The sequence below is a fragment of the Mytilus edulis genome, chromosome 2 (assembly GCF_963676685.1).
Source record: "Mytilus edulis chromosome 2, xbMytEdul2.2, whole genome shotgun sequence".
In the NCBI taxonomy this organism is placed as follows: domain Eukaryota; kingdom Metazoa; phylum Mollusca; class Bivalvia; order Mytilida; family Mytilidae; genus Mytilus; species Mytilus edulis.
The window spans coordinates 63,221,308-63,243,508 of NC_092345.1; the positions used below are offsets into that span (position 1 = coordinate 63,221,308).

Sequence of the window (22,201 nt, forward strand, 5' to 3'; positions counted from 1 at the left end):
TCTTCTGTTTAAACTACTTTTTCTATAAGGTCTATTCATTTCTATCAAGGAACATTATGCAACGTATGCACACGGAGTATATAACTCACCAAACAATATCAGGATTATAATATTGTAGAAGCGGATTTCCTCTACCAAAATTATATATCAGTGACACAGTACGAAGTTGAAGATTATTAGGGACCAAAAATTCCGAAATGTTTTGCCAAATACAGCTAAGGTAATCTAATCATGGGGTAGAAAATACTCAGTATTTCTAAAAACTCATGGTGTTGTAACTAGTAATTTTATAAATATGACGCTATCAATGATTAGTCAGGCGGAAACCCAGTTGAAATAGAACAAAAGAATCGAAGCTCTTTGTTAGAGAAGGCGTTAAATGCTTACTGTAATGTTTACTATAGTAACAATTTTTTTAAAAGTTAATAGAAACAAATAAAACGACAATTTTCTTCTCAATTACGAAGTGTTTTATTTTTTAAAAAAAACCATTTGCATAAGTTTTCAATTTATCTATTACATAGTAATGCAGAACAATTAGATATCAAGTCGACGACATGGGTATCTACCAAGTTAGATGAATAGAAAATGCATAACCTCCGATTTAAAAATTGTTTCACCACGGACGGAGAACATATCAATCTATTAGTTCAGTAATTGTCGTGTTTGCCCTTCTATTATGTGACTCAAGAAAAAATTCCAAAAAGTGGATAACAATTGTATCGAAAAGAGAAAATTGAGTGCACATTTTATGTTAGGGCGTGTTTGAGGTGTATATTTTGTCTTTAAAACGTACAAAGCAAGAGTATTTGATATATCATCTCGCTTCAGATTCTTTTTTTTTTCGCTTTATAACATAAAAAAATCACAGTTCGAAAAGATGAAATATATGGGTCAAGTGAAATACCTAGATCTAATGAGTCACAAAAACAAAGTAGATGTGTTCGAATAGTTAGTTTTTGACTAAAAGTACTTGACGACAGTCTTTTAAGTTGGATGATGAAAATGCATATCTTCGAAAAATATATATTTTTTGTGTGTGATAACTAGGGTTTATAATTAGTATATAGAAAAAAAAAATCAAAAAAATATCTGCTTCATATATACACAAGCGCCTGTGCAATGGTCCTCTTGATTTTCACCTGTTTTGCCGGAGCATGTATTTCCTTCCAAGTGGGGTTTCCAAGAACCACGAAGAACAAAACCATATAAAACATATCCTGCTGTGTTGCAATTTTTGCTGTATGCCTGATAATCCTACTATTAGTCTCTCGAATGCATGTATTTTAATCCTTTTACAGTACTTCAACCACTGAAATGTTTTAGTCTGCCCTTCCACGAAATATTCAATTAGATTGTTTTTAAATGTTAAAGAATTTTCAAAAATTCCACCTGTCAACCGATCAGACAATAGTTTTAAGTTGAATAAATGCAGACAAGATCAGTAACTGATGCTCATTAACTAGTATTTACATTTGTCTTTGAAAATACAACTGACATATAAGGATCGTAATGGTGCTATGTGGATAAATTTATCGGTTTTCAAGAGCAGCAAAATTGGCGGTGAGTCATCCCTACAATGGCTTCCATTTCTACGATTGTGAAAATGAACTGGCGTAATGGGGAGATAATTTTGACAAAGTAGAATCCCGACTGGTCATGTCAACAGAGAAGTACTGACTACTGTGTTTGTTATTTCGTCGGGAGGAAACCTCCACCAGCATTGACCAAGTGGTTGTGAGTAAACTCATGATTTTCATTTTGTACGCCAGACTCGCGTTTCTAATTCAGTTGTCATTTATACAAAATGTTGATTATGAAATAAAGATGTAGGATCTATGTACACTGGGACCTAATATTACAACCATATGGACATGAGACGACGGCGCCGAAAATCAAATTAGCTTGTTTTTCAAAGAATAAAATAGGTTGGCGAAAAAAAAATATTGTTAAAGAAAAAAGAATTGGAGAAATGAATATTAACCAGGGGAGCTATGTATATTTGGTAGATTGAATGATTGTTAGATGTAAATGTCCGTCAAATAGGATTCATCTGAACTTGATTCCTTCTTTTAATGAAATATAATTCAAAGAAAAACATCATGACCTGTGTAAGGTCATTATTTTTACTGATAAAACATACTACTGTTACTGTTTGTTTACATACATAAATCATTTTATTTTACACAAAGTAATCATAAAGAAAAAAGAAAATAAAAGTTCTATGTCATGCTAGTTTGAATTCGTATATTAGCCAACAAAATATTTCGAAGATTATCATTCTTCGTTTTTTGCTGTTGAAAACATTCGTTAAATTTTGTCATGTACATATTTAAAATGTATTAACATATTGTTTTTTTTTTTCTGAACGATAAAATATATGAAGATGTTAGGTATAAAGTAGATATACAATATCGGCGCCCGCATTGGCGTATTTTATAATAATGTTTTTCGAAATTTATCAAAATTGGACATTGGAGTTTTCAAAAAAAATACATAATGTTGTTGCATAATATAAATCGATAATGTTTATTATAGGAAAGCAAAAAGAACCTGTAGAAAATGTGCTTTCTATGAATTAAATTCAACAGAAATTGGCCCTACATAATCCCATAAATTCCTTTATAATTAAGAAATTTCAAAAGAAACAAATCATCATTATCTTTATTGGCAAACATTGAGGGTGCTGGGTACTGTTGGATTGTTGTTCGTGTAGATTTTAACAAGGAGATTATACATCCAGATATCATGTTTTTTCAACCACGCTCTACTTTCCATCTCTGAACCACAAAGATGATTGAAGTTGCAACTGAAAAATAGTGAATGATATTGTTGTAACTTTTGAATACTTACAACTAGATATAAGGTGATTATTCAAAAAACACTTGTAATGAAACGAAAGACGCACATTTCAAAAAAGGTTAATATAACATTTGATATCAGATAACATTGAGATACTTTTCAAAAGAATAAATTAAAATCTAATGTTATGAAAAAACAAGTATGTTTAGCCCTTTTAACATTATTGAATATTTCTATTATTTATTTAACCAAATTCTTAACATTATTGAATATTTCTATTGTTTATTTAACCAAAGTCTTAACATTATTGAATATTTCTATTATTTATTTAATCAAATTCAAGGTCTATTTCTATGCAATAAATATATTAACATAATTAATTCAACAGTATCTTACTTGTTCATTCCAACATCCATTATACGGGTCATAGTATGGAAGAATGAGGATGTAGATTCAGCCCAATACTCAGCAGAATTTGCCGTACCATATCCGTTCGGCCAGGTACCGTGTTGTTTAATGTAGTTATATACATATTTCAACTGTAAAATAATTATTTAAAATAAATTTTCAATAAAGATATTAAACCATTCTCATCCAAAGATTTTAACTTTAGTAAACCATAGCAATTTTAATATTATTGATACCTTTTTACATAATCTCAACCGATTATAAAATGGTTTCTTAGATGTGGACACATTTTAAATTCAAAAATAAACACAAAAGCTGAAAATAAATAAAACCACGAAATTTACAAAATATATTGGTTGTGGATTGTTGACAATAGAGCTGTTAGATAACAGGGGGACATTCAAAGGTCGAAGTAATACTGACAACGACATAGCAAGACACGAAAAAGGACGAAAAGACGAAAAATCAATATAACATTACACATAAAACTAATAAACAGCTGCGCCATGAGCGCATGATATGCCCATCGTCTTGTGTGAAAGTTTTATGCAATAATCATAAATAGTTTCTGAGAAAGTTTTAAGCAATAACCATATATTGTTTTTGAGATACGGAGGGACATATGAACCCCCTTTTTTTTCTTGAAAAAAACTAAATATCACTAAAATAAAATTTTTAATCAAAACCAAAAAGTATACAGATCTTTAGATTAATATAACAAAGAAGTGTGTAACGTTTTAAGCAATAATCATAAATTGTTTTTGAGATACGGTGCGACATGTAAAAAAAAACTCCCCCTTTTTTACAAAATACTAAATAACTGAAAAATAAAATTTTGAATCATCACCAAAAAGTATACAAATGTTTAGTTTAATATAACAAAGAAGTGTGTAAAGTTTTAAGCAATAATGAAAAATTGTTTTTGAGATACGGCGCGACATGTGAAAAAAAACACCCCCTTGTTTTAGTTACAAAGTGCCGTAACTCAAAAAAAGTTTTAATCTTATTTTCACCAAAAAAGCAAAAATTTGACCATCATAAAAAGCAACTATAATAAGTTTCATAAAATTTGGATAAGTCGTTCTCAAGTTACGGTGCGACATGTTTACGCCGGACAGACGGACAGACGGACGGACGGACACTGGACATTTGTATAACATAATACGTCTCGTAAAAATTTTGACGGGCGTATAAAATTTAGCAACTCATACTCAATAAAAGACTGTAGGAAAACAGTTGATTTTTTTAATAGACTAATGCAAGGGTAAACAAAAAAAAATGAATCTGTTTTACACTATTAAAAACATATATTTACAATTTACATCCCGTCTAAAAGGATCATGAGAAGTATCTACTATCAACATGATCACAAATGGATGAAATATAAAACATAGTTAAGAAAGATTTGGAAACTGCTGATTTAATAAAAAATCGCATCCTATGTTCTTTGAGTTGAAATGAAAAATATGAAATATCTCTAACTACCATATGAAAAATGCTGTAATTTCTACGTCATTTCAACATTTACACCCCTGAAGTTTAAGGCTTTGCAAAATAAGAGAATGATGTTTTGTTTACACAGCAATCAAATGATAAAAAAACAAACTGTTCATGATTGAATCTAATAAGCAGTGAAGGCTTTTATAAACGATATATGCAACACTTCGTTCGAATTCTGTCACAAGCTGGCTGGTCTCTATCGGGGAAGCACCTTTACGTATCATAGTAAAACAAAATATTAATGATTACCCTGTCTCTATCTACTCGTGGCATGTATCTATCAACTAAGTGTGCAAATTCGTGAACTAAGATGTTTTCTTTGTGACCATAAGGATCATGGGAGTTACATAGTACATTATCTTCCAAAACAACAGCTCTTGTATTGGTCAGACCAGCAATTGAATCATACTTTCGCCCGTCGAATGTACAGGTATGCTTACAAGAACCATCACATTTGTCTACAAAATGTTTAAAATAACATATGTCAAAGAGCATATTCATTGCTTATTATTTTCTAATTATATGAAGTTAAAAATAACTATTTGTATCGTCTCTATCGTTCTAAGAGTAAGTGCAGTTCTTGTGACTGTTTTGTTGAACTTTTGACTATTTGATAAAACGGTAAATGATTTGTACTTTTATCATTATTATCATTATAATTATTATTATTATAAATATCATTAATAAAAAGCTTAGTTATAACAAACTTACTGTGACACTGGGGTGTATCTTTCAGGTTATAATTTTCAGGATAGATACCCGGACCTTCTGATTTAGCGAAAATGCCGACACCATGAGATTTACCCAAGCCACAAAATATTGATGATGACATATGTCTGGTCATCCGGCCAATAATGGTACATGCCTGAAAATGACATAAATTCAATGAAATTAAAGTTTTGATGTAAAAGTTGATAACTCAGAAGTCGCAATCAATCATAATCTAACTTAACAAAAGGGTACTAGCACTTTACATAACTTGAGCCAGAACCTATATTATTTCTGACTTGGTAAGAATCGATCACTAATAGTTGTTTGCTTTATCATCAAACGCCATGTATTTCACTACTTTACACCTAGCTCAAAACACGGCAAAGCAGTTGTTGCAGCATTGACAGTAACACTACTTACATTTTGTATTGCTTACAACCAGATCATCAATAGTTATTTTTGCAATTAATACACTGCATCCTTATAGTATATTACTTCTTTCCTTGCTTAGAGCAGAATCTCTCATAATTGCTGTAGCACAGACAGTATAACTAAAGCCTTATCCTATATTACTTCTCACCTTGGAGACTGCTAGATTACTAACAGTTGTTGTAGCATCGACGGCTACACTACAACCACGTGGTTTTCTCGTGTGACATCTTCCTGAATGATCCACCCATCGGTGTTTGAATCCTACACGGGTTTGGTGCAGTTGTACAGGAGGAGACGGTAGTAGGAACTGTAACTGAAGATCAGGTGGCAAATGACTGTAAAAATCTTGTTATTAGCATGTTGAGGTTTACAAAATCAATACATGTTTTAGAACTGATTTAAGGTAAATATTAAATATTAAACCGCAAATAGCTGACAATAGCTACATTGTGACTATGAAGATGCGTACTTAAAAGTTTTTACCATAGGGATGATTATGATTTTGATACATGTTAATTTAACATATATATTGTCAGCGAGTCCGTGCCTCGATAAACTAAAATGATGACAAATTCAGAGAAAAGTTTCTTTGTTAAATTAGACGAACCTTTTTTCATCGTCAGATAGAGGAGGCGATATACTCTGAACTTCTGAAATAAAGGAAAAACTTTGTGTAAGAAATAGGGTGTAAAATTAGAAAACATTTCAAACTCGGAACAATTCAAGATAGCTTATCTCACTTCGATTCCGAAAATACAATCTTTACGGTACATTTTTCTTTAAATAAGTCAGATGACAACCACTTACAATCAAATCAAAGTAACTTCTGGTGTAATCTTAAAGCTAAATTTATGCTGATTTCCAATGATTTGAATGGTTTCTTCTAAAAAACCTTTGATTGGAATAAATTAGTTTAGTGTCTAAATCAGGTTTAAAAAATGACAATCTGGTTTGAAATAATATGTTTTTATATCTGTTCCAAAAAATATATGGTTCTAGATATTTTGATACAAAGAGCATAAAACTTGCTTCTTCGGAGTCTTACGTTTTTCAGAGGGTAACGGTTGACCTTTCAAAGTCATATGTCTTCCAAACTAATGTGGAAGGTCTCATGGCGTTATCATATATCAATATGAAGGTTTGCCAAAGGTCAAAACTAGAACGTCAAATTCATCTTCAACCTTGACCTCAATTTCAAGGTGATGAAAGCAAGGCCTTCATTCAAAGGTCTTTACTATGAATGATACATTAGTTCCAAGGAAAAGTGTCAGACCTCATCACTGGAAGACTGTATTTTTTTCTCGACCTATCTTTACATTTATTAAGCTTATAATCTAATTTATAAACAGCTTGGTAGTAGTCATATTAGGTGAGCTCAACAAAAAGACTTAAAAAAAAATACTATTTCAATTTTATCTAAAGAAGCTTTTCACGGATGATAAAGAAAATGATAACATACCACATAGTATACACACAATGAGAGCAAAAACAGCAAAGGGAACCATTGCGATCTGAGAGTAAGCTGGCCCGGTTTCCTTCACGTATTGACGTAAGATAAGCTTAGATAAGACATGTAACATAATGAATGTAACTTTTTCAAACTTATCAATATTCACTCCTTAAAATTAAGTTAAAATGAAGACTTTTCTCTGTTTAAAACTTCTGCACTTGTTCATCAGAGTAATAAAAATTCTATTACAAAGGAAAACAAAATCTGAATTTAATACCAAACTACTAAACATCACATAGTCCACGCAAGACTGGGCCTACTAGTAAATTGCTTGAAACAGTTCTAGCAGATTTAACCAGAATTGTGGAAATGTTATTAAGGAGAACATTACCTATTAAAGTATTAATGTAGGTAAGTTTCTAATAATCCACATCTTTGTTCTTTTTTAGTATCAGAGATTTCTTTCAATCAAATAGAAACGTTAAATTTTATCTGGACCCTCAATTTCCTGCAAAAATACAGATGCATTATATATGTAGTCAGTACTCAGTACTGACATGATTTGAAACAAACCTTTCTAGAAGAAATGTCCTTATTATCATTTTTAATTTTATTATCATATAAAGAAAGTATGGTTTAAACTCCTTCAAGCAAATTTGAATATATGTATATTATACAATCTGTTTTGGTCATTTAACTCTCAAACTATTGCGGTTCTTATACGGTTTTGCGCGTTCCTGATGGAGGTTAATCTAGAAAAGCTTTTCAAACGCATGACATTTATAAAGCGTTTTTTCCCCCTGAATTTTGAAAACGTTGGATATTTGTTAGAGCAGTAACAATTCATTAAAATGACTTCACTACATCTGTTGTTATATCTTAATGCTATTTCCTTTAACGGAGATTTTTTAGACTTAATGCTTGCTGAAGATGATCCTTACCATGTCTCATAAATGGATACCGAACATTCAAATCAAGCACCCCCCCCCCCCCCCAAAAAAAAACCCAAAAAAAACAAAAAACACCGAGGGAATCGCGTGAACTCAAAAAGAAACGAGACCTAGTACATCGCCAAGGTAACCATCTACTGTTATGAACTAATTGTCCGACATTCAATACCACAGTCAATAAAAAAAAAGAAACAGGACACATGTCAATGAATATAAAGATCAGGCGACTATTTCGATATCAAAAGATAAATAGAGGTCGCGAAAATATGTCAATCATTTTGAGACCAAAAAAAAACCATCATATTGGTGTTATGTGGTGTCGAATTCAGTCTTTCGTTTTCATGAACCTATTGAAGCCGTTTTCGTGTCAAGAGTATACTACTGTTATTGGAGTTAATAAAACTTATAGGACTACATTAATTAGGCATGCATAGACATGATTAACATCAATACCAAAGCTGATTGCTTGACGTATGCTTAACGAAAGAAATCTCTGTTTTACTAAAAACAAATCTTATTCCAGGATTTTCGATATCACAAACTAGTTAAACATTTACTAAATTTAAGCACTGGTACAAGGACATCATTCATAAATATAAATCAACATGCAGAACTAATCATTAAAGATAGCATATTGTCGTATTAATATTGATTCACTCATAGGGTCTTTCCATCGGAAATAAACACATTTGTTCTAAAACCAGAACAACTTAACTTGAAGTCACTTCGCCTTCTGAAAATTCAGCCTCTTTTTTATACGCTGTTTTATAAATAAGAAGATTTTTTTTTTTTAAATAATTGATAATACAACATGTTAGTGTGAGAAAGATTTATTCATATGCAAACTTTAAGGCCACTTGGTAAAAATGGTTGATTGTTTGTGTACACTTTACTAAGCAAGTTATATAGCGATGGGTCATGGGTTCTCAGCCACTGTCTATTTTCCATCTCTGAACCGCATACCTGATCAAAATTGCATCTAAAAAGTAAAATTCACCCAAAGAAGAGTTGAATAGAATTAAACACATGATAAATGAAGTCTTAATAAGCATAAATACGAGAAAACATTCGATTTTCAATCAACGATAAGAACTGTATTTTGTTAAAAGTAAGCTATTCTGAATATATTTTTTGATTTATAAGAGACAATAGCATTCTTTTGAATGAAAAATGAATTGTGACCAAAAGTTGTAGAATCAAAACAAAATATGAATCGTTTTGAAAGAAGACAAAATTAAAGCCGTTTAAGTCATTAGATTAAAACATAATATCTATGTCAGTGAAAAACCTCTTGTTATGAGAAAGACTTATGTTAAAATGTAATTCAGCTATAAAACTCTTCTCTTACTTTTCTAGATGGTTGTTCAAAGCAATTTTCCAGAATTATATTTTTCTTATAAACTTCGTTCATACCAATGAGAAGCATTTTAGATGACGGTTCCGATTTCCAAAAATACATTAAAGGTAAGATTGATTATTTCGTTGGTGTGTAACTACGTAGCATCTCATAATATAAAGTGTTTTTTACTGAGCCTTTTTTCGATTGATTTTTTTTGTCCTAATAATTTGCAGATTTGATAATAGAATAGTAAAAAGGGATGTATTGAATGTTTCGTTTTTCTGTGATTTGGTAAAAATGCTTGTTTACACGAATATTTATGGTTTAAAATAATTTTTTTTAAATAATGCTTTTGGCAATGTAAAATAATATTGGTGTTTTATAAACCACTATATTAGACGGAATCAAAATTTATAGTTCATAAACAATGTTATTTTTTTTCTCAGAACAAAGATAAAAACTCCCGTTTGTGAATAGATCATGGGAGTTTTCTGACTGTTCCGGCGTGGACCCCTGGTTTGGAATTCGACATCTTCACAGGTAACATCTTCATTAGACTATACCATTCACAACAGACATTCAACAATAAACTTCAGCATTTAGTTATGTTGCTATATATATTTGTCGGAAAATATGAAATTAAGGTAATTGAAATGCTTTCATCTAACCGGATTAAAAAACCAAGTTATTTACACTGAGTTCATTAAAATACAAGAAATACATTAAAGTATAAAGAAAGGATTCCGTCATTCAAATCACAAACCTGTATTGCATAATAATAAAAAAGAAGTTCTAGAGACAGCAGGTAAAAGAACCTATCAAATATCAAATAAACTGATAATTACTCACAAGTCTAATCCTACTGACGGGCTATGAAGGCCTGGGTATACGGCAGTATGAAACCAAGCAGAACTTGCTTCAGCCCAAAACTCGGCAGAGGTAGCCATACCATATCCGTCCTTCCAAATTTTGTGTTGTTTATCATAATGGTAGATATAAGCAAACTGAAACAAAACTGAAACTAGTTATTTTAAGCATATGGTATTTATTCTTTTAATTTATAAACGTGTGTTTTCAATATTGATAAAGGATTTTCATCTATTAACGATGGCTTAAGTTACGTGTTTTATAAATAAATGCATTTGTACACCACTATCATTACTATGTACACATTTATACACCACTATCATTACTATGTACACATTTGTACACCACTATCATTATTATGTACACATTTGTACACCAATATCATTACTATGTACACATTTGTACACCAATATCATTACTATGTACACATTTGTACACCACTATCATTACTATGTGAATTGTCAAACACATAACAACACTTTTAAATGCGAGACGGACAAATGCTATTCCCAAACCCATTCCTGTTGTACAAATAAGTAATTTTGTATTGCTTTTTGAATTCTATATTCTATATTCTATGAGTTAATATATATATATATATATATATATATATATATATATATATATATATATATATATATATATAGCTTAAGGGTATATTTTTTCATAGGTTCAATGTTCGTTTTTGTGTGTGTTGCTTTCGATTTGTCTCGTTTGTCTTTCTGGTTTTTCTTCTCTTTGATATAGATGATACGATTCTTATTTACTATTATTTTTCGGACTGTTTTGATCTTACTTTAAGAAGCAGATCTTTTTTGTCTATAATATGGATTTCACTCTGATTCCGATTGATACGTTTACTTTTCTTTTTAAAATAACAGGAAAGAAAAAAAAAGCCTTCAAAAGCACATCAAAGTTTAAATACGAAAATAAAAATAGAAATGAATGTTATTCCTATCTTTGCATATAACGGTAATTTCTATGACTGTCTACAATCGTATTGTTGTCTTGTAGTATAATGATAATGAAATAAGAGCTGACGTCAGTCTTTTGTTACTGTTATCTTTGTTTTTGTAACTGTTGATTCATATCTACTGAAAAAAACCACTTCAACTGAGCAAAGCTCTTTGTAAATAATGCTGTTTGTATTTCGATAAGTATTATACAGATATGCGAAGATTTAGTATAAATGCTAATGAGACAACTCTTCATCCAAGTCACAACTTGTATAAAGTAAACCACAACAGGTCAAAGTACGGCCTTCAACACGGATCATCTGCATTATATGTAATATGTTTATTTTAAAGAAAATTGTCTGGTTCTTGATCTACATTTTTAATAAACATTATATATTTTTTTACAACATAAAACAGTTGATCATTTTGACTACAATAAAATAATATACCCTGTTTTTGTATGATGTTGGTAAGTGCTTAAAAACTTGATGTGCAAACTCATGCACACAAATACTCTCTTTACGGTTGTAAGGATCCTTGTCGTTACACAAAATATTATCCTCTAAGACAACAGATCTTGAATTAGTTAAACCAGCAATTGAAGCATACTTCCTTCCATCGAATGTACATGTATGTGAACATGTACCATTACATGTTCCTGTAAACAGATGATACATTACATTCAAATATATAAAAAGATAGCTTTTATTCAATAATCTTAAATATCGGCTTTGCTCGTTTTCCTCGCTACAAAACAACAAGAATACATTTACAACGCATCACTAGTGAAACTAAAGTATGAATTAAAAAGATTTAATCAACCAATCATTTTTCTATATTTGTTTAAAATTATTGTAAAACAGTGTCATTTTTCAGTGCGTTGTTTCCTTTTTGATGCATCTGATATACGCATGCCTTGAAACTTAGTATAACTAAACTATCTTAGTGTATAAAGAACGGTTTTCCTTTTTCCATGACTCCTCCTAGAGCAAAATATTAAATCTTTTAAACAGATAAATACTTGACTAGATTAGACTAAGGATTTCGAATCAACAGTTCACATTGACGTAGAACTAATAAGGATGAAACAAAATAATTGGTATGGTCTTATTTTTAGAATTACAAAATAGACAACATGATAAAATTTTGTGAGCAAGCTCATTTAAAACCTCCATCCGTTCTCCATACAAATAGGAACAACCTATACATTTTGGCACAGCTTTTATTGACATTGTATATGAGCTTGAAGAGATGGAGTATAATTGCCAATCAAAAAAAAAGCTATCCATCAGAGTTCAAATGATTTTGATGTATCGCCTTTTTTATATCATGATTTTTGTCTGCTATTATTACAAACAATAATGATGTGCAACAAAAATGCTCCATCCTGGTGAAAAAATAATAATTCCAACAAATTGTAGTAAAAAAAAATCACAAAAATACTAAACTCCGAGGAAAATTCAAAAAGTAACTATGATCTTGAGATTGGTTGTGACCTTGAAATTAATAGGGAACCTCTTCTAATTATATTTGACCACATATCGAAGCAAGCTATAAATATTTGATTAAGAATCAGGAAACAACTTGTCATTACAAATTTCGGTCTTGAATTTAAGCAAAGTTACCTTGACCTTTAACAAATTGATCTCGAAGTTAAAAGGGGTATTTCTCTCATCATATTATATATGTGACCATGTATTAAAGCACGATTATAGTCTGTTATAAGATATTAAATTTGCCATCATGAAAACACTTGCCTGTACAAATGTCGGTTTATATTCAATAACTCTTAACATGTACTGTAGACAAAAAAAGACCTTAAGTTCAATATTCATCTTCATCACACTATATGTGACCATATATCCAAACAATACATCCTTCCCTTTCATGAAGGTGACCTACCGAATTAGACTATTTACCGGATTTGTTATCACATAAGCAACACGACGGATGCCACATGTGGAGCAGGATCTGCTTACCCTTCCGGAGCACCTGAGACCACCCCTAGTTATTTGGTTGGGTTTCTGTTGCTTATTGTTTAGTTTTCTATGTTGTGTCATGTGTACTATTGTTTGTCTGTTTGTCTTTTACATTTTTAGCCATGGCGTTGTCAGTTTGTTTTCGACCCTCTTTTTGAATTACAAAGAAGTTTAATACGATTCCGTAAATTTGATTGACTGATGTATTCCAAAAGTAATATTTCTGTATGAAATGCAAAATCTATGACTGCAGGAGATTTTCATGACAACGTTCAAATAAGACACAGAAAACACGACAAAAAAAAAATGGTTAATGCTCTGATCAACGCTTTTACATTCCCATAAAATTTGAAAAAGAAGCATTCACTTCTAAAGTAAGATTACAATCTGGAATTGATTTCAATGATTATCCGTTAACCAGGATGAATGTCGGATTGCAATACTTGAGGCTGAACTATATAACCTGCTATTGCCAAGTTGTCTAGCAGCCTGCCAAGTTGTCTAGCAGCAATGAATTGCTTTGTCGGTAAATAAACATACTATTACACTCTGGTGTATCTCTGACGTTAGCGTTTTCTGGATACACTCCCATTCCATCTGATTTTGCAAAAACCCCTACTCCATGTCCTCTGGAGCTGTACTCAAATATTTCTGTAGACATATGTTTGATCATTAATCCAATAATAGTGCATGCCTAAAGAAAACATAAGTTTTATAGTACAATATTCTACTATTACTGTTTTTTTTTTGCTGTTTAGTCGGGTTGTTGCCTCATTGTAACATTCATCGTTTCAATTTTCAATTTTGCCTTTATTTCTTTTCATGTTTTGCAACTTAAAAATATTTTACCCAAGAGAATGTCAGTCTGCAAATTTCTTATAGACGTTCCTCAGAGATGCTTGTTTATACATAATGCTGTAATGAATGTTTATGTTGGGTCAGATATTATATACCCTTTATTCTACCAAATTAAAAAAAAAACCTAGTTATTTACTATTATGCTATCTAATAATTTACTCATAACAATTAGGTACGGATGAATTAGAAACTCAAAACGAACTTTGATTGAGTAAAACCATAAAGTGACATTGAGATTATTCTTGATTTTTTCATGCATGACATAAACATATGTTTGAATTAATTCCAATGTAGTCCAACAATAAACTAAAATGACTCACTTTGCTAAGAGCTTCGTCACTGACTGCTGTTGTAGCATCGACAGCTATACTTGAACCATTAGGTTGAGTTGTGTAACATCCTCCGGATTGATTAACCCATCGGTGTTTAAATCCTACCCGTGTATGATGGAGTTGAAACGAATAAGACAAATTGTGTGGTCCTTCAAGTCCAGGCAGTATAATACTACAAAACATAATTCTCCAATGTCAATCATTTTATGTACTATTACACGGGTGTCATTCGGTTTATCGAGAGAAATGGGCGTGAAAGAATATCTAACGGCGGTCAAGTATTGAGAGACGATCGTGAAAGTTCTGGTAACGGATCGTGAAAGAAATTTAATCGAGAAGACATATGAAAGGTCAGTAAATATTCTAATTTAATTAATTACACAGACACATTTACGACAAAATAAAACTGTCTGTCAAAATGGTTCAACATTATGATCAGTATGTCAGAATATCCAGTTTCAAAAGTACACAGTTATTACAAAACGACAAAAGGCAGATTGCTTCTCGACATTTCAATGACATAAAGAATGTAAACAAACACGATTTTTTTCACAAATTCGACTAGATAAACTACCTTTATCAAAATAAGGGCATTGTATTTGAATTAATTAAACAGTTCTCATAGTTATTTTGTATAAATATAATCTGAAACTTGGTTAATAAAGAACTATTCACACAAAATTGATTTTTTGGATCGTGAAAGATCACGTACCGCATTTTTGAAGATCGTGAAAAGGACCGTGAAAGATCTGATGCTACGAAGACGTTCACATTATTCTTCCTTTAAATGATGATTGATATTTGTTATTGGTATTGAGACTTACTATGTCTGGCTGTCGGTCAGGGTTCATATACTTTTGACCTTATGTTTCGAATTAATTGGCCAAGCACAACTTTTACATTTGTCAGTTTCTAAGGCACTGTAAAGATCGGAACACATTAATTTGGTGTACGGGATATTTGTAGAGATCTGTATGGCATGGTTCATCTGACCTTGACCTTTTTTATGAAACATTGATAATCTTAAGCGCATTTGACACTTCTAGTAAAACCCTTTATATTATAGACGTTCAACAAATATACTATCATAAGTAAAGCAATCAAGACATTACAGCATTTGCGCTTGGTATTCTATAATATGTACTATAAAGTTAAATCAATCCTTATCTGCGTTGTTTATAAAGAACTTTAAAAGTTCTGTTGCACAAAATGTTGGTTATCGTTCAATCCAATATTACACATGAAATGTGCTGTTTTTGCTATGATTTTTTGTTTGATTGATAACATTTTGGTTTAAACGTTGCATATCCATATTATTGGCTAACTAGTGTTTGTGTGCGTGAAGTGCACTAGACCGATTCAAAGAGCTGAATCGTTCACACTTATTTAGACACGTTATTAGTTGGGTTTTTTTAACTTTCGAGGTTAAGTGTTGAATAGAAAAAAAAGATAATAGCTTTAATGTTCATCCTTATCAAAATAGTTACAGGCTTCAACCACTTGCAGATTTATTAAATGGTAAAAGAAATACTGATTTCTGATTACTAGTATAAAGTCTGGTCACGCATTTTCTTTCACGATCGAAAAAATACGTTGCCTGATCTTTCACGATCAAGTTTGATGGAAATTCAAGAAATTCAAGGTTTTCATAAACAAATTAACGCTTTTAATGGAAGAACATACTTTAATTTTACTGTACTATCAGATAGACCAAAGATTAAATTTCAAATATATCATGATATTTTGAAATATGACCATTATAGGTACACAAAGCGTGTTATTTGTAATTAATTTCATAGACACGCATTGCGCCTTTTGTGTTTTTTCAAAAAGTACTTCATATTTTCTTTATCTTCTTTCACAGTTATGTTGAAGAAGTTATACCATTTTGACAGACATATTTTTTTGTTCGGATTTGTTCCGCGTTTTGAAAATTTAGCGATTTTTTCAAAGATTCTGAACTAAAATGTACATTAAATGCCTTTCACGATCCGTTACCAGAACTTTCACGATCGTCTCTCAATACTTGACCGCCGTTAGATATTCTTTCACGCCCATTTCTCTCGATAAACCGAATGACACCCGTGTATTACCTATGATTTTGTTCGAAAAATGTTCGATTGAATTTCACACTCGGTCAATAAAAATAATTTAAATACAGAAACGACACAACTAAGTGTCAACTGCTTTGAATGATCTTTTAAATGTAGAATAAAACTTTTAGAATAATTGGCAATTCATTTTTGGGGTTTAGAATTTTTCTATTGGTTTTCATTTAGGGAAAGCTTGATAATTCATACATATTTAAACTTCCACACGTTAATTCAGCGTAATTCTAAATATAATTTAACAACGGGATTATTACCACGATTGTGTGACCTTATCACCTTGGACAAGGTATAAGTAAGTTCAAAAACTTGCGTCTTCTCCATTTGACCTTTTAAACAATACACTATGTCTTAAACTACACCTTTTTCTAGTTTTCTTTTTTTTTATTTTGGTCACTGTATTTGAACAACAAGTTTTGTAATTCTGTAATATTGGTTGACTCATCTTATTTTTGAGTGTTATCTTATAAGAATAAAGATACATATACATGTAAATGGGACAACTAATTGATATACCATACATATCAAATAAAACTCTGTGAATTAAGTTTTTTATCCTACATTGAACTTTTGATGTCGTCCCTAAGTCATGAAAAATTCAGTATGCTTACGAAAAATCTTAGTCGCAAGTGTTTTGTGAAACCGACTCCTGTATTATTGTTATTTTACTTATGTTTCTGTTGCACGTTCTACAATTCATATATTCAAAGACAATCATGAACCAAAAATAGTTATCTACAGATCAGTTAAATACTAGAACTTCTAAAGTTACCTTGTTTCTTTGTCTGAGATAAGAGGTGATAAACATCCAATTCCTGTAAATAAAATGACACACAATCAAGTTGGTTGTCTTGAAGTAACTATTTGTTTCGGTATACTTTTGTTTTATCGTCTAACAGTTTTTCGAAATTATACCACATTAGAAATGTTATGGTAGAACAAATATCACCTCAATTTTTGTAAGACTATGGCAAATTCTTACCGGTACTCATCAACGAATTCATGGTTAGGTTAAAAAAACATATCAGATTACGGTACCAGACTTAAAATTTTGTTCGCTAATGTGTATCATGTCAACATCAGACGCATTACTGGCTCTCGAGGCAAAAAAGTCAAAATAATTGTATAAAATACGAAGTTCAAGGGGAATAGGGACCTAAAATGACATATCCACTTGTTTCTTGTTAACAGTAAATGGAAGCTAAAACGACATACCACCACTTGTTTCTTGTTAACAGTAAATGGAAGCTAAAACGACATACCACCACTTGTTTCTTGTTAACAGTAAATGGGAGCTAAAACGACATACCACCACTTGTTTCTTGTTAACAGTAAATGGAAGCTAAAACGACATACCACCACTTGTTTCTTGTTAACAGTAAATGGGAGCTAAAACGACATACCACCACTTGTTTCTTGTTAACAGTAAATGGGAGCTAAAACGACATACCACCACTTGTTTCTTGTTAACAGTAAATGGGAGCTAAAACGACAAAGCACCACTTGTTTCTTGTTAACAGTAAATGGGAGCTAAAACGACAAAACAACACTTGTTTCTTGTTAACAGTAAATGGGAGCTAAAACGACATACCACCACTTGTTTCTTGTTAACAGTAAATGGGAGCTAAAACGACATACCACCACTTGTTTCTTGTTAAAAGTAAATGGAAGCTAAAACGACATACCACCACTTGTTTCTTGTTAACAGTAAATGGAAGCTAAAACGACATACCACCACTTGTTTCTTGTTAACAGTAAATGGAAGCTAAAACGACATACCACCACTTGTTTCTTGTTAACAGTAAATGGGAGCTAAAACGACATACCACCACTTGTATTTTGTTAACAGTAAATGGGAGCTAAAACGACATACCACCACTTGTTTCTTGTTAACAGTAAATGGGAGCTAAAACGACATACCACCACTTGTTTCTTGTTAACAGTAAATGGAAGCTAAAACGACATACCACCACTTGTTTCTTGTTAACAGTAAATGGGAGCTAAAACGACATACCACCACTTGTTTCTTGTTAACAGTAAATGGGAGCTAAAACGACATACCACCACTTGTTTCTTGTTAACAGTAAATGGGAGCTAAAACGACATACCACCACTTGTTTCTTGTTAACAGTAAATGGGAGCTAAAACGACATACCACCACTTGTTTCTTGTTAACTGTAAATGGGAGCTAAAACGACATACCACCACTTGTTTCTTGTTAACAGTAAATGCAAAAAATCGGGACTTTATTTGTTAATCATTTATTTGATCCCTGCATCAAGAAGCAACTTTCACGAATGTTTTTTAAAGCTTCAAGGAGGCTCGAGGGTACAGAAAGTCCATTAGTTGTTACTTTATGATATGGTACAAAAATCAACCAAAAAAGTCAATTCGTTTTGGCCTAGATGATTTTTAAAATGTTAAAAGCTCCAAATTATCTCCCTTTGGTACAAAAACGGCCATTTTTTGCATTAAAATTGATATTACTTTGTAAATTCATTGGTAACCTATATTTTTATTATTTTATTTTAAAAAAATGTAAATTTTAGCGATTTCTGTAATTAAGTTCTTTTTTTTTTATTTCGATATTACTTTTTTTCTCCTATTAGTCCAACAGAAAAAAACGTGACTTAACAAAAAATGCATGCTTCTTTCAAAAGCAGATTATGAGCTTAAATTAAGGCTGACCCCATATTTTTATTTCATTTTCCATTAAGTATATGATACAGTTTATTTACAGAAAAAAAAGCGAAATCCCATATTTAAAGAAAAAAGATTTATACCCGCTAGCTCCCTAAACTGCCCGTATTTTTAATAAAAAGAGCTACAAGCATTTGTCAATGTTTTCTAGTGTCTGATGAAACATAACCGTTCTAAACACTAAGCAATGTTCTAATCATAAAGTCACATGGGAAACTGAAATTCATTCAAAATTATTTACGATAAAATATTATGTCCCATTGAGTATAAACATATCCGTCTACTGGTTTAGATATTTGCTAGATAACTATGCAAAGTTTTAAAAACGTTGTTGGATTTGAATTTGAGTTTGTGAGATGTTTGAATCTTAAGAAATTTAGAACACCCGTACTTCTTTCATGAGACTGGAAAACACTTTCATACCAGTCAATGTAAAGATATATATGTATCGAAAATTCACTTGTCAACAATTGAATGTGAGCAACACCTTTATAATACGTAGACAGTTCTCAGTAGACCAACAAAAAAAAAACAAAAACAAAAAAACAACGACATATCAACAGCTTTTCCAGAGCATCAAAAGCAATCAATACACACTAAATTAATAGTAGAGCAACACGAACCTCACAAAAATACGAAGGTGCTCCGATAGGGTCAGCGATGCTTGCTCGAATACGGACATCAGTGGTGTTACTTCTTTTAGACCCTTTAATGCAAACTAACTTATGATATCTTAAGGCATTAAACGAGATTATCTAAACCGAATACATGGGCGTAAATATGAGATTAAAAAAAATTGAAACGCAGTCTTTCTGTATCAAGGATAGATTAACTTTATAGTACATTTCAAATGATCATTGAGTATAGATTATTAAACAAACTAAATCACTTAAATCATAAAAAAATATCTGCTTTACATACCCCTCAGGATACACAACACGAAAGCAAAAAAGTCTAATATCATAGTAAAATAGTAACACTTCACTTCTGTCACGTTTTATAAGTTCTATTTAGATAAGCTACATCAAATATTATGTAATTACATGTGATTTATACATGCATATTTTGGAATAAGAGTTCAAGTATACGGAAAATCTTCAATCTAATAATCAACCACAATTAGAGTATTGAAGATCAAGTTTATGAATATGATTTTGCTATGTTGCATCGAATACAAATTGTTGAATCACCGCCAATAGTAAAATTCGATTTGTTTTATACGCAAAATCTGTGTTTTATGTGCATTGAACGCGAATTGTTCATTCACATTCTTCCTTTCTACGTCTGTTTTGCGTAATTTATAACAAAACAATTTACAAAAAACAAAAATGACAGACATGAACCAACAACAACAAATGACCTACTGGCACACACAGAATGTCAGAATATGTATGGGTTAACTATGCTTTTGAGCGCTCAATCTGGGACAGTGATGCAACAACACAATATTAGTTGGAAAGGGCTTACTTGATCAGGTCATTACAACGGTGAAAATCGTTTAACAAAAACACAGACTGGACGGAGCAGGGTACAGATCTGACAGTACTCGCAGTTACTATCAGCTAGTTAAGAGCCAATATCAACTAATACAAAGAGGCATGGAAGCAAGTATCTTATTTTGGAAAGGATATATCATACTTTTAATGTAACCAACTTACTTTTGTCAGAACCAACTATGCTCCGCTTCTTGCCGTCATAACACCTGATTGATATAGGACACATTTCATACCGAAGCTTTTCATGAAAAGATTGAACAAAAGCTATCATTATCCTTTAACTTCACGTTCATAGTTATAGAAATTGTCCTTTCATTCAATAATTGATAGTTTGGTGTCTGCTAAACTTATATATCCCATCGAACTTGTCATATAGTCATTGCTATATATAAGCTGTTAACGAATCTAGAATTCAACAAAGGATGCTCTACTCTAGGAATAGATTACCGTAGCTGTCTGTATTTGGCAACACTTTTTGGGTCTTCAAATCACTTAAACTTTATAATTTATTTGGGTGTATAACTTTTTTGTTTGAAGCTGAACTAATGAGTCTTACATATGACAGATTAATCTTCTGTAGACGAAACACGAGACTTGAGGACATTTTAAAATTCTTTGTTGAGTTTAATGTAATAAAGAATACCACAGATACAGATAAGTATGCTTCTTATCCTGACATTCATCTAAAAATTGAAGAAAAGAGTAGTCGACAAAACAAACTTTGCGACAGAATGATTATATCAGCTTTTCTTATGTTAACTTTCATTTCTATGTAGTAACATGCTAAAAGCTCCTGCAATTGGAGTGTTTATCTCCAAGTTGATCCGATATTCCAGATAATTCGTTTCATCCAGGTTTAACTCACCAAAAAGGAAAATACCTGTTTTAAGTCAGATATATGACATTTGTATTTTATTTCTCTCCGTAAGTTGCTATAGTCTTACCTTGTATTGTCAGGTTATATGGATATCACTTTGCAGTTCGGTACTTTTGTTAATTCTATTTTCCTCTCATTGTTTCATTATGAGACGGTTGCTATTACAATTAATCTAATAGACAATTGGTATGTAGTGGTAACGTTGTATTAATCCTTTCGAATGTTCTTCTTGGACTCCACCATAAAATATATGTGTCATATATAGGTTACAAATGATATACTAGTATTTTGACATCACCGTTCAATTGAGAATTGTCTCCTATTGAAAACTATTACCGATTTCTACTTGACAACAGTAGCAAAACGGATGCAAACTATGCAGCAGGATCAGTTTTTGCTTTCGAAGCACACGGTTTGTGTGTTTATGTTGCGCAGT

The 22,201-nt window shown here is 31.5% G+C and overlaps 2 protein-coding genes across 2 annotated transcripts; both read right to left on the reverse strand.

Moving 5' to 3' along the window:
- Positions 1-2,652: 2,652 nt before the first annotated feature.
- Positions 2,653-5,593, reverse strand: LOC139512641 (uncharacterized). Its single transcript, XM_071300398.1, has 4 exons — positions 5,422-5,593; positions 4,960-5,168; positions 3,199-3,341; positions 2,653-2,809 (listed from the first exon to the last, which is right to left on the reverse strand). Exons 1-4 carry the CDS (start codon positions 5,552-5,554, stop codon positions 2,665-2,667), a joined length of 630 nt encoding a protein of 209 aa, XP_071156499.1. The 5' UTR covers positions 5,555-5,593; the 3' UTR covers positions 2,653-2,664.
- A 3,474-nt stretch (positions 5,594-9,067) lies between these two features.
- Positions 9,068-17,696, reverse strand: LOC139510953 (uncharacterized). Its single transcript, XM_071297509.1, has 7 exons — positions 17,675-17,696; positions 17,465-17,507; positions 14,573-14,756; positions 13,935-14,088; positions 11,865-12,073; positions 10,442-10,596; positions 9,068-9,232 (listed from the first exon to the last, which is right to left on the reverse strand). Exons 1-7 carry the CDS (start codon positions 17,694-17,696, stop codon positions 9,088-9,090), a joined length of 912 nt encoding a protein of 303 aa, XP_071153610.1. The 3' UTR covers positions 9,068-9,087.
- Between the last annotated feature and the right edge of the window lie 4,505 nt (positions 17,697-22,201).

Excerpts from the sequence above, each read along its gene's own strand:
- LOC139512641 (XM_071300398.1), bottom strand. The coding sequence starts at position 5,554 with ATGACCAGACATATGTCATCATCAATATTTTGTGGCTTGGGTAAATCT. Across the intron at positions 3,342-4,959 it reads CACGAGTAGATAGAGACAGG|TTGAAATATGTATATAACTA; the intron begins GTAATCATTAAT and ends ATTATTTTACAG. Across the intron at positions 2,810-3,198 it reads ATGGATGTTGGAATGAACAA|TTGCAACTTCAATCATCTTT; the intron begins GTAAGATACTGT and ends ACTATTTTTCAG.
- LOC139510953 (XM_071297509.1), bottom strand. The coding sequence starts at position 17,696 with ATGAATTCGTTGATGAGTACCG. Across the intron at positions 14,089-14,572 it reads GTGACGAAGCTCTTAGCAAA|GCATGCACTATTATTGGATT; the intron begins GTGAGTCATTTT and ends TGTTTTCTTTAG. Across the intron at positions 9,233-10,441 it reads CCGTCAGTAGGATTAGACTT|ATGCAATTTTGATCAGGTAT; the intron begins GTGAGTAATTAT and ends TTTACTTTTTAG.